Source organism: Schistocerca americana, chromosome 2, assembly GCF_021461395.2.
Source record: "Schistocerca americana isolate TAMUIC-IGC-003095 chromosome 2, iqSchAmer2.1, whole genome shotgun sequence".
In the NCBI taxonomy this organism is placed as follows: Eukaryota; Metazoa; Arthropoda; class Insecta; order Orthoptera; family Acrididae; genus Schistocerca; species Schistocerca americana.
The window spans coordinates 432651436-432665537 of NC_060120.1; the positions used below are offsets into that span (position 1 = coordinate 432651436).

The 14102-nt window shown below is 37.1% G+C and overlaps 1 protein-coding gene across 1 annotated transcript in view; it reads right to left on the reverse strand.

Annotated features, from left to right (window-relative positions):
- Positions 1-14102, reverse strand: part of LOC124595974 (T-cell activation inhibitor, mitochondrial-like) — a 338719-nt gene that overhangs the window by 268356 nt on the left and 56261 nt on the right. The window contains exon 3 of the mRNA XM_047134917.1: positions 8294-8426. Coding sequence (XP_046990873.1) covers positions 8294-8426 — 133 coding nt within the window. The remainder of the gene's footprint in view (positions 1-8293; positions 8427-14102) is intronic.

The following is a 14102-nucleotide window of genomic DNA, read 5'->3' on the forward strand; positions in this document are numbered from 1 at the left end:
AAGTGGATCCAGTCGTACCTCAGTAATCGTCAGCAGATTACAGAAATAAAACACAAAGATAGTGAAACACAAAAAATTTCTAGTTTTTACAGTGATGAGCAGAAAATCAAGTATGGAGTCCCACAAGGGTCAGTTCTAGGACCTGTCCTATTTCTGCTGTATGTAAATGACTTGGCTAGTAAAATACATGATGGAACCACTCTACTGTTTGCAGATGACACTAATATTCTAATTAAATCACAGAATGAGGAAAATCTGCAGGAGGCTGCAGAATCAGTTACGCGTACCTTAACACACTGATTCAAGACCAATAGGCTCATCATAAATTCTGTAAAAACTGTGGCAGTTAACTCTCATACCACACAAATCCTCCATCCTGCAAACCCTGTTTTCACTATCGAGGGAAAAAATGTGTTGGTGGTCAGTCATACAAAATTTCTAGGCGTACATGTTCAGGCAGATCTGAAGTGGGAGGTACACCTAAACAATTTAAATAAGAGACTGAATTCACTAGCATATGCTGTTAGGATCCTCACTCAAAATGCAAGCGGCTCATAAGTGCTGACAATGTATCATTGCAGCATACAGTCGCTACTTATGTATGGAATAATGTTTTGGGGGAAGTCCACAAATACTACAAAAACATTTAAAATACAGAAAAAGATTATCAGGGTGATAAAAAAGCTAAATGTAAGGATTCCTGTAGACCCATTTTTAAAACTCTGAAAATATTGCCACTACCTTGTTTGCATATATATGAAATACTAATTTTCACAAAAGAGAGCATCTTAAAAAAGGAAAATCTCTTCAAACACAACTATGATATACAAACATATGAAACTAGACAGAAGATGAACCTTCACAGGGACACAGTAAATACAAACTTATGCAAAAGAGGAGTGTATCATTCTAGTGCTATGTTATATAACCATATGCCTTCTTACCTAAAATGCATACCAACATTAAATGCATTTAAAATAAAGTTAAAACAGTTCTTGCTTGACCACTGCTTCTATTCTTTGTCTGAGTTTATGGAACATCATAATAAGTATGATCAACGTTTTAGGAGGTTCCTGTTTCATCAGAAACTCTGCATGTAATAAAGGTAGTAGAAAGCAGGACCATAAAATGCCAAGGATGCAGCTTGTCTCCAATTTTTTTAATATATATATACATAATTTTTTTAATATATATGCTTAGGCAATAGGTATGCAAACGACTTCAGCAACTGACATTACCTTTGCTGATGATCAAACCATGACTGCCAATAGTGAGAACACACATCAGACAGCTGCTCATACTTTATTCACAACGGTTAAGTTATATAAACTATTAGTATCTTAAAAGAGAACAAAAATGGTGGCTTTCAGGGTCTAGGAGCCAATTCTCAGCATAATAATAATAAATTATGAGAAAATATAAAGAGTAAACTCAATGAACTTTTCAAGAAATACTATCTCACTCATGGCAGAAATGGACGTATTGAAGAAACCAGAAATATTTCATTACATGAGTGGAACAATCTATGTACCACTCAGAACTAGAGTCAGACAGGAAACTCTACTTACGTTCCACAGAACTGAGGAAAAGGTGGAAACATCAATCATTTAAACCAAAGGAATATAGAAGACAAATGTCAAACACACCTACATCTACATTATACTCCACAAGCCACCTAAAGGCATGTAGCGGTATATACTTATAGTACAACTAACTGATCCCACCCTACCTCATTCCATTTGTGAATGGCGAGTAGGAAGAATGATTGTTGGTAAGTCTCTGTATTAGCTATATTTTCTCGAGTTTTCTCTTCATGATCATTATGTCAGATGTATGTCTGAGTTTATGGAACATCATAATAAGTAATATGTTGTCCAAATCTTCATGGAAAGTACTTTTTCAAAATTTCAGAAGTAAACCTCTCAGTGACACACAATGCCTCTGTTGTAATGATTCCCAATGGAGTTTGTTGAGCATCTCAGTAACACACTTGCACTGGCTAAATGATTCCATAACAAAATGCACTGCTCTTCTTAAAGTTGACTCAACCAGGATTTGATACCACAACCTTCCACATTCTAGCTAAATGCTGCACCACTAGACCAGAACACCAGCTGCAATGCAGGAAGAAGAAGAAGAAGAAGAAGAAGAAGAAGAATTAAGGGTATTAACCAAAACAACCCAGTCAGTCTCTGAGGAAAAATTGAGTGTATTATCAAAACTGCTGGACGTGCATGGGTTTCAGTGAACAACATCAGTGCCACAACTGCTACATACTGTATGGATAGTCTACCAGCAATGGCTCATATAGTGATTGATATAAAGGGGCAATGCCACCAACTGCAGGCTGCACTGATGAAGGTGTCACATTGCAACATATAAACTATAGATCTTGGTATCTATCATAGAAGTTGGAAACAAGAGCATAGGTACTAAGAAGGAAACTGTGAGGAAACCATGAGTAACAGAAGAAGTAATTCTGTTGATTGATGAAGAGAGAAAGTGTAAAAATGTTTAGGGGACTTCAGGAATACAGAAATAAAAGTCACTTAGGAATGAAATAAACAGGAATTGCAGTGAAGCTAAGGTGAAATGGCTGCATGAAAAATGTGAAGAAATTAAGAAAGAAATGATTGTTGGACTCAGTATACAGAAAAATCAAAACAACTTTCAGCTAAATTAAATGCAAGGGTGGTAGCATTAGGAGTGAAATGGGAATGCCACTGTTAAATGCAAAGGAGAGAGCGGACAGGTGAAAAGACTGCACTGAAGGCCTCTATGAGAGGAAAGACTCATCTGATGAAGTGATACAAGAAGGAACAAGAGTCAATATAGAAGAGACAGGGGAATCAGTATTAGAATCAAAATTTAAAAGAGCTTTGGAAGACCCAAAATCGAATAAGGCAGAGGAGATAGATAACATTTCATCAGAATTTCTAAAATCATTGTGGGAAGCAGCAACAAAATGACTATTCATATTGGTGTGTAAAATGTGTGAGTCTGGCGATACACCATCAGACTGTCGGAAAAACATCAGCCACACAATTCTGAACATTGCAAGAGCCAACAAGTGCAAGAATTATTGCACAATCAGCTTATCAGCTCATGCATCTGCATTGCTGACATGAATAATATATAGAAGAATGGAAAAGAAAATTGAATATGTGCTGGATGACAATCAGTTTGGCTTTAAGGCAGGTAAAGGCACCAGAGAAGCAATTCTGGTGTTGCAGCTGATAATGGGAGCAAGACTAAAGAAAAATCAAGACACATTCAGAGGATTTATTGACTTGGAAAAAGTATTTGACAATGTCAAATGGTGCAAGATGTTCAAAATTTTGAGAAAGATAGGGGTAGGCTACAGGGAAAGATGGGTAATACGCAATATGTGAGAGAGCCATTTGGAACAATAAGAGGGGAAGACCAAGAACAGAGTGCTCAGATTAAAAAGGGCATAACAAAGGGATGTCCCTACTATACATAGTAGAAAAAACAATGATGGAAATAAAAGAGAGGTTCAAGAGTGGAATTAAATTCCAGGTCATCAAAGGATATCAATGATGACATCACTATCCTCACTGAAAATGAAAAAGAATTACAGGATCTGTTGAATGGAATAAACTTTCTAATGGATACAGAATACGGATTGAAAATAAATCGAGGAAAAACAAAAACAATGAGAAGTAGCAGAAATGAGAACAGTGAGAAGCTTCATATCAGGATTGGGGATCATGAGATAAATGAAGTTAAGAATTATGCTAACTACCAAAATAACCTATGATGGTCAGAGCAAGGACAGACTAGCACTGGTAAAAAGGCTGTTCGTGGTCAAGAGAAGTCTATTAGTATCAAACATAGAACTTAAACTGATGAGGAAATTTCTTAGAATGTATGTTTGGAGCACAGCATTGTGTGGTAGTGAAACATAGACTGTTGGTAAACTGGAAAAGACGATACTGAAAGCATTTGAGATGTGGTACTTGTGAGTTGATGAGCATTTCGCTCTCATTTAAATATATGGCCGAAGGGTCAGCCTTCAGGAAGTGTGAAACTAACATCTTCATTATGAGATGGGGAAATCGTTACTGTGCTGAATGAGGCCTAAGCGCTGTAGTGTGCGAGTGAGACAGATGAGAGCCTATGTCATAGGGAAACCCAGTAGAAGCCCTTTGTAGCCAAGGAGATGTAGCAGTGTTAAATAAGGCGGACCTAAGATTGGCCATAAAGGGAAACATTTATGGAAACCATTTAATTCTGTAGTAATGCAGGGAATGAAGCCACAGTAATTTTAATCTCCCATCCTCCATAAATTTTCATGGTGATCCAAATAAAACTTGAATATTGATCAGATCTATAACAGTTTAGGATTTACTGTCAAAGTAAAATTAACAAGTTTTGTAACAAAGACCTGAATGCTAAAATCTGAACACTTTGGTCAATCTTAGCGATCGACATTCCACATAGAAGCACATCATTAAAATGATAAACATTGTAAACGTCAACTCTGTAGCTTTATTTGTTTAAAAGATATAGTAAATTTAAATTATCAGTATTTTCGGTTAAGAGCACCAGATCATCATTTCCTCCACACAAAACACATTGAACTATGACAGCATGACACTTTATTGAAACATTATGTAATAGAATATTTGTTGAAAAGTTTAGTACTTAATAGTTACTTTGTTCTTTATTTATTTATCAGAAAGCACGTTGGTGCAAGGCTACTGGCTGTGACATTCAAAATTAAGAAGGAAATTGTATTGGTTTTATGTAAAAGAATTTAACAATGGAAATTATTGTTATTTTATTTAGAACGTGAAAGTGGTCAACCTTTGATTATTTAAATATGTTAAAATGTAAAATAATGTAGAATAAGCTGTAGCCAATCAAATGAACGGCTTCAGGAAAGGGAACTGCCCTAGTCAGTTGAGCAAGGATATGCGGCATGCAGGAAACGAAGCCAGAGACAAGCAGAGGAATAGTACTGGGCCAGACACAAAAGCGGACAGTTTGGCTCGAGACACCATGGGGTACAGTTTGGATGCAGATGTGAAAGTGGGCAATTGGTTTTTAGGCACCTAGGAAGTGAAACAACTTAGGAAATTTCGTGTTGTTTGGTATCATGGGACTCTGAGCGGTGAGCAACCGCATGCCTGGTGTGAACTCCTAACTTTTCGCACAGTTAATGAGGTGGAATACTGAACTTGTAATTCGCGATGAGATTGTAATTGATTGAACTGTGTCAAATGGATATGCGCTAGAGGGTAACAGTAATTCTGAATACGACCACTTTCACTATTAGTTTGCTTCCTGAATAAACATTATTCTAACCAAATCACAACTGTTTGGCCTACATCATTTATGGGTCATTAATTTAGTTCCCGATATTATCATCACTGTTGTTATATGTTATGTTAACTTCGTATTTCACAAACTTGCCATCAGCCAGACAATTTAACAAAATGGTCACAGGTGTCTAATTTAGGGCATGTAATGTGACACGTGCGGTTCAACCCCGAGATGAGTTTGAGCCAAGACATTTTGATGAAGAGGAACCGCATGCGAGCCCGAACATCTTTCGGATGTTAGCTTGCAATTGGGGGCTCATTCAGGACAGGAACTTGGAAACTGTTAGTTGAGGGGTAAGAATCTTGCAAAGTGTTGGAACAGGATTGGATTTTGTAAAGTGTTAGTTGCAGAATATGAACTCTGGAAAGTTTTAAAATTTGATTTGAAATCTGCAAATTGTTTCCAAAAGTATTATGAATTTCAATAGGCAGGACCTCTCGCAAAAGTTAAATGTGAGATCGGTTCAGGACTGAATATTAGGTTTCTTTAATAGTTGTGAAATTACAATTGTAATTCTCACAGTTAATTACATTCTGTTGTGTGCACAGAGTTTCAGCAGTGGTTAGGAATGATAAAAAAGTAACGCGGAAAAAGAGGCAACATCGAAGGCACATAGTTCCAGCCAGCAGCAGCATCTTCAATGGCGATTCATCACACAGTGGCGGTTGGAGTACCACAGTAGAGGCTACGAGATCTTCAGTGTTGGCTTAAACAGCAACATCGACAGCAATACTGTGGCAGAAGGATCCACCACGACAAAGCTAAGTACCTGTGCTCATAACGAGATTATGTATGATTCTGTAGTTCAATTGCCAACAATAGAAGTCGCTAATATTAAGCAGTTGTCCAGTTCGTATGGGTCCAAAAATACTAGCGAGCCGCTTAGCCCAAATTCAGAGCAGGAGAGCATGATCGGTGGTGAATTTAGTGTTTTGTGTGGAGGAAATGATGATCTGGTGCTCTTAACCGAAAATACTGATAATTTAAATTTACTATATCTTTATTAAACACAGCTACAGAGTTGATGTTTACAACATTTGTCATTTTAATGATGTGCTGTTTTATAATATTGTAGTGGAAAAAAGAAGAACAGTTGAAATATTGTTAATTACTGCTAGTCTTGGACTTGGAGAGGATAAGACGTTCATACAGATTCAGGATGATCAGTTAGTTGACAATATACTTCCTAGATAGGGGAAACAACCCACTTGTTCCAAAAGTGTGATGGAAATAGAACTATTGAAACAGAGAAAGGCAGTTTCTGGAGCTGGCTGTGCGAGTACCTTTGTTTTTGGGATGTTAATGTTCAGGCCAAACCACTATGTACTACTGAAACAATTTACACACAGATGCTGATCTGTGGGTGTATGAGCTAGATAAACACTACCATCTGCATATTGCAGTTCAGTTACCTGGCTGAGACTTGTGAACCTCTTAGAATGGAGTATAGGCAGATTGCACAGTCCTCCATTAAATACATATATTAAGTTCTATGCCTGTAGTTGCAGACATTTCATAAAAGATTGCTGTGAGGTACAGGGTAAACAGTATTGGCACAAGGACACATCTTCATTTGAGCCCATCAGTAATGGGTAACTTGTTAGATGTTTCATTCTTACATAGTATTTGCCCACACTTGTTATCATAGTGGGTTTGAATCAGTCCAACAAAGTGTTCCAGGCAGCCAAAATATGACCTTCCACAAAACTTCTCTTGTCACCTTGTCAAAGGCCTTTTCTAGGTCATAGAGACAGAATAGTTACCTCTTTATACTAACTGTTAATGCAGTCACTCAGAAGAGTATGTGTTTTTAACCAAACCATTAAATTTGTGACAAAGAAAGTGTTAACCCTTTGCAGTCCATAATGCAGACACAGGGTATCTCTGGGTGCTCTCATTTTATTGCTGCCGCCTGCATGGCAAGCACACCACAGAGAATTATGTGAATCTTTTTGTGGAAACAATGTGGCCACTGACCAACAATTAGGGTGTTCATAACAACAAAAAGTGCACTTGCATTCAAATATATTTACATAAGGATTACAATGCAAAACTTTTCATTGTGTAGTATTTTTTGAAACACACTTCATGGGTGACTGTTTTTATCATCACTTCACTCAAATTGTTTACAAATAAATCACAGTAATCATCAAAATCATTGTCATTCTTGTTTTCACTTAGACAGTCTTATAAGAGTGCTACAACCTCTTCCTGATGAAGAACTGTATGTGAAGAACTAGTCATTTTGCACCTACTAAATTAAAAGTAATAATTACAACATTTCTCTCAACACAACTGCTACAGTTCAAAACCAAGTCAACACAGGTTTGCCTAGATGGCAGTACTATGCACTATGCAGCACTGATGCCTACTGCTGTCAAATTCAAGAATGGAGCATGTGAGATCCACAAAAAATTGGGTTGGATGGGGCCCAATATAGGAGTGGAAAACAAATGTCACAATTTCGAGTGCCACTCACTGCTGAAGTAGAAAGGATTAATTTGAAATATTAATGAACACTGAGCAGTGCACCCCTATCAAAATTACTCTCTCAGGTGAGAGAGTCAAATTCCATGTAAAATAGTACTTAATGTTGCATATCATGAATACAACTCTCAAAATAACTCAATGTACTAACCCAAAAATATCACTAGTGTAAGTCTTTACCAGGTCTAGTTCATATTCACTCAGTATTTACACTTTTGGGTGAGAATTCAAATTTTAAGCAACATTTCACTTCTGTTGAAAACAATATATTTTCAGTGTACAAAGTTATGAGAATTATGGAATCTTGAAATTATAATGACTGGTCTTTTAAACAAGTTCCTTACTGTGAACTTCAAACTGTATTTTCTCATTATTTTTTTATTTCTTTACTCTGTTACAAGCATCATTGGCAAAGTGAAAGTACCTTAAAAGTAAAGATATAAAACTAAGATCATACCTTTTACAGTGTTGTCATAACTAGGACTCTGAGACCTCAGATAAAAAGTAAGTGTTGCTGGCCTTGTTGGTCGCTTTTGCTGCAGCAGTTCGAGGTATGAATTAAGTTGTTTGAGAGAATTTTCATTCACTGTCTGAAATAAAGGTTGAAATAAACTGGGAGTGAATCAGTGTGAAATTTGAAACTTTAAAACAATATAAATGAAACTAAGACAATACTCAAACTATTCTTCAAAGTAATGCATTAAAGGTCTCACCATCTACTATTTTTCAGTGAAGACCACAAAAAATCTATACATTAACTGAATTTTCCATCAGTGCGTGACAGAATATGATGACAATATTAAACAGGAAACACTTCTTAATGTCCTGCAAATTTATATTTATTCAGTCATGAACCAGATCTCGGCTTCTTACATCACTATCATGTGGAAAATGACTGTCACAAAAACAGATAAAATAGCATGTGATTTACACAGATATTGTGTACAGAAGATAGAAAATTGATGACATGTACAGTGCTTACATAGGATATTTTTTGGCAAACACAAATAGTTGCATTTAACTAAAACAGGAAAAGTAACACTTTTGTGTGAAGATACATTTAATAGCAGATGAAAACAAAGTTGAATTTACAATTTTAATCTAATATTTGTACAACTAAAAGTTAATTTAACAGGGGGGGGGGGGGGGGATAAAGAAAATAAAGAAATCATGTTTCCTCAGTTTGTACTAAGCTGATATTTTGTGTCATATGATTCTTGATTTCCAACAGGGTTGTCTTTCTGGTTTTCTGAAAAGAATCATGAGGTTGTTATTCCATTATAAGATGGTTACAAAGATTGAATCTTTCTTTCTTAATTTCCAGTTTCTCTCACATTCAGAAAACCTAACTGCCACAGCTCTGCCTGACTGACCAACACATACATTTCCACTGTGCTTGCATGTGATTTTATACACACCACTCCATGCCAAGGGTCGGAATTTGTCTTTACTATGAACAATTTTTTTTATATGCTGCCAGTATTACAAAAAGCTAGATTATCTGAAATTTTGCCAACATTTGAAATGATGCACCAGTTTTTATAAGTATTGACTGTTTCCTTTTGGGTAGTGTACATTTACACATTTTATTTTTTCATGGTATGCTATCAATCAGGGCGGAGTCATAGCCATCACTGAAGTGGTAAGTCTGAGAGTCTGTAGTTCTGTTTGAAAGGCAGATAATGGAACAGATATAAGCTGATACACAATAGAATGGAAAGCTGCATGTTTGTAACTGTGTTGGTGCTGGGAAGCTTGCAGGGATTACCACATCTGTAGCTATGGTTTCTTTGAAAACACTAAATTAGTGTCTCCATGTGCTAATGTCTATATTAAGGTCCAAGAAATTAGGAGGGCATCCCAGCTCCATTGTGAACCAACATTTTCTTACACTGGGAGTTTAAATGTTGTAAGAATGTATCCAATTGTCTAGTGGTACCAATCCACGAGCACAGCAAAGCATCCACACATCTGATCCGATATTCAATTTTGCAACTCATTGATTCTTGCTGTACGAAAATTTGCACAAAACTGTCCATTACAATTTGAGATAGATTAGGGTTAAGAGGGGAACTCACAGCTAGGCATCAGACGTGACTAAAACAAGTGTTCTAAAACTGGAAATAGTTCCGTTTTACACATATTTAAGTAGCAATGATTATGTCACATAATCCTACATGATTTGCTTTTGATTTGTCCAAAACTCCATCAATATGTTTATATACTCATTAGTTGGTACATTTGTAAATGAACAACTGATGTCAAATGATATTAGTTTAGAATTGGGTGGGATTTGTATATCATTAATTTTACCAATAGAGTTATGGAATTTCTGATGCCAAATTTAGGGATTAAAGTTTTTTTGACAACATAATCTAGATCTCTTGGAAGCAAGAAACAGAAAAGAATGATATACTGGAGGTACTCAAATGCCATCTTAATGTAATACAGGCATGCCCTATAATCCAGGACCCACAAGATTCACATTAACAAGCATAAAGCTGTTCATTTCTGATATAATACTTTTAAATATGACTGTGGTTTTGACTTGTTCACTGAAAGCTGCAGGTTGGATCTTTGTATAGATATTGAAAGTCAGAACTACTGTACTTTCACAATGTAATCACTTTTGTTCAATAAAGCTAAACTATTGATTTGTTGGTTTTGAGAGAGATGACTTTGTTGGAAGTTATTTTCTTCTTAAACTTCCTTACTGTACAAATTTCACTGCATGAGAGTGCACCACTACCAGTGGCAGTACTTTTTAAATCGTGGGCTACCAAATGTTTCGCAGAAACACCACCCTTTAACACAAGTCTGGTGTATGACGGAAGACACATTCCCTAGTGACACCTTTCATATCCCTCTAACACTTGCAGGTCTTACTTTCTTTCCTCTTTCTTATCTTTCCTTATCTTCTTGTGCAAGTTCTAAAAGTTAGATTAAACCATTTCACTTAAAATTACAATAATTCTTTCCCATTTTTACTCACATTCACCTAATCATTCATAACCAATCAACTCAGTCAATGCTAAATTGTGTTATTAAGATTCTAAACAATAAGATAAAAGTTAAAGAAAAACTCAGAAAAGTGTGGCTGGTGGATCACTTACAAAAAACCAGCATGGGTTACCAATACTGGTAGCACAGTAAAAACTGCTCCCAAAAAGTTTAGGGAGCAAGTATGACACCTCAAAAAATGTAAAAATCGTACCACATTCATCTCATGGTTAGCTAGAATAAAGGTTAGATCAAACCTCTGCCCTCTTGTTTGAATATAAAACACATACAGATAAATATGGCATACTGTAATATATACGCCACAAGCTCCACACATTGGAGGGTCCTGTTGCTGGAGCAGAAAGCCATGCTTCTTTGGACAGCTCCATCAAAGATGAGTAAGGAGAGATTCACAAAGCCTAAGTGGCAGGAAGGAGGTATGCCTACTAGTTGGTTTTACTGACCACAACTTACTGTCTGTCACTTCCAGCCATTCTTCTACCTACTGATGCAACAGTGAGATGTACCCCGTAAAGGGGTAGTGCACTGTGACACCCGATTCAGAATACTTACTTCGTTGGCTGACACATATGCCGATTCATTTTCCGAAATTCCCTTGTGCCCTGCTACCAACCAAATGCCATCTCATTTCTCAGCCTTTGCAAGCAGAGAAAAGAGTCCTGAACATATTTGTCTGCTAGGTACATTCACCGAATAGACTACAGGGCACTTAGATAGATAGAGCACACCAGGAATTTCTCAGCATGGATATGTTCCATCTGCTCCAGTGCCCTCAAGATTGGATACAACTCTGCATCACAGACAGTAAATTCATAAATTCATGTAGTAAACAAAGCTTGAGCACATGTTCTGGGAAAAGAATTAAGCAGCTAAGAGATTCTCACTGCATAGACTCATTTGTAAATATAACTACACAGTTGTGGTGCTCATTTAAAATTACATTAGATATTGAATTAAAAATACACACACAAGTGCTGCCTCTCCTGTACTGTAAAAAGTCTAAAATTATTTTGGGTCTCTTCAGCAGCCAAGATGGCCGTTGTCCCCAACCGTGAATCAGTGTTTGTATTTGACCTACACCAAGTGCCGCAAGATGAGGCTTTGCACAAATCTCAAACAACCTTGCTGCTCACAGACAATTTGTAAAACCTGCTTTCATAGGAGGGCAAGCAACAGTTTAGCAGTGAAGCTGGAACAGTAGAGAACCTGTAAACATGGCACACTATAAGAAGTTGTTGCCAGGTGGCACATGACAGCTTCCCTGCCTCACCACAGATGCAAGGTGTGGGCCACCTGTGGCCACCCTAATCCCTTCATAGTGGATAGGGTCAAGTATCTTGAGATAAGCCTTAACAGTTTTATATCTTGAGATAACTAGATCTCGCTGACCCACAAATTGTGCTTCCAAATCTAGCCAGGATCATCCAAAAGCTTTACAAAACTGGAGCAGACGTGCCTTGTCAGCTGCACATGGCCACTTTAAAATGTTTAGCACCTTGAGCAACCTTGCTTTTAGGTCCATTAGGTGTCGTAGCAACAATTATTTTGAATCATATGCGAGGCCCAGAAACCTCATCGAATCTTTGACATTTAAAACTGTGTCCCTCATTTGCAGGTTATTTACATTAAAGTGGCAATGAGAATGGTTAAAATTAACACACACACACACACACACACACACTTATCTGCAGAAAATCTAAAATCAGTACGAGCAGCCCATTCTTCCAATCTTTTGATGGGAAGTCGCAACTGACAGTTTGCTGTAGCAGGATTGCAAAAAGAACAAAAAAATGCAAAATCATTCGTAAATAAGCAACATTGCATTGGGCTTCTTACTGCAGATGTTATATTATTAATAGCAACTTAGAACAAAATTATACTTATGGTCCCAAGTTGACGGACACCATTCTTCTGCTCAAATCTGTCAGATAGAACTTCACCAAATCAGTATATTTTAAAAAAATGTTGTGATAGGAAGGACAATGTGAGTACAGGTGGCCTTCCTAGGAAATGCATGCCATTCATATAGCTGTCTCAGAGTATCGTGCCTCCAAGTAGTACCATATGCCTTACCTAAAAAAAATGCCTACCAGGTATCTTTCCTACACAGCTATTTAATGTGACACTTCACTTCAATAACTACTAGAGCTTGTTTGGTCCTTCCCTGTTTAGAGGAGATGGATGAAAGTGCCTCCCTCCATGAGTTGAATGCAGTCTTGCATGCCATATTGTATTGAAAATGTTATAGAAGAATTTCTTTGAATTTTTCGCTGAGTTGTTGTAGCATGTTGTGCTCAGTCTTATCATGACTTGGGAGCAGTATCACAAGTCTCAGACAGTTCTGGCTCCAGTACCCAGGGGCAGTTATAGGACTCAAATGTTACTGGACATGAAGTCCAACCCACCAATTTCTATGTTCAGATAGTTATGACACGGTGCTGGATTAAGACTGGCAGTACAGGTAGTTGTGGTGAAATGCAGTGCCGTTGCCAGTGCAATGTCTCTGTGCTTTGTGTATTGTTTGGAGACACTCCTCCTCCATTACATTCCTCCATACATACCATAAAGCAAGGTGTTCCCCAAGGCTCCGTCCTGGGCCCCTTGCTGTTCTTACTTTACATAAATGACCTTCCTCACAGCCTACCAGACACAAAAACCCTTTTATTTGCTGACGACACCTCTATACTCATATTTGCACCCGAACAAATTCTCCAATCTAATATAGATAGAACCACAGATCAAATAAGTCGATGGCTCCAAAGTAACAGGCTGCTGCTTAATGTAAAAAAGACAATTGGAATAACCTTTCACACTGCCCAAAACAGAAATCCATTACTACCAACTATATCACTGGAAAAAAATAATGTTAAACTTGAAAATGAAATAAAATTTTTGAGGGTCACTATTACTGATATGCTCACATGGAAAAGGCACATTGACATTACCAGCACAAAACTTAGTAAAGTATACTTCATGATTAGATCAATAAGGAATGTCACTAACACAAGTACCCTAACCACAATGTACCATGCACTCTTTCACTCTGCACTTAACTACGGAATCATCTTCTGGGGCCAAAATTCTGAAACAATTAAGATATTCAAACTGCAAAAGAAGATAGTCAGAACAATTATGTTCAAAAAACAAAGAGACACTAGTAAACCACTATTTAAGAAACTAAATATTGTCCCCCTCCCATGCCAATACATACTAGAATTATTATTCTTTACCAAAAAAAGTATCAA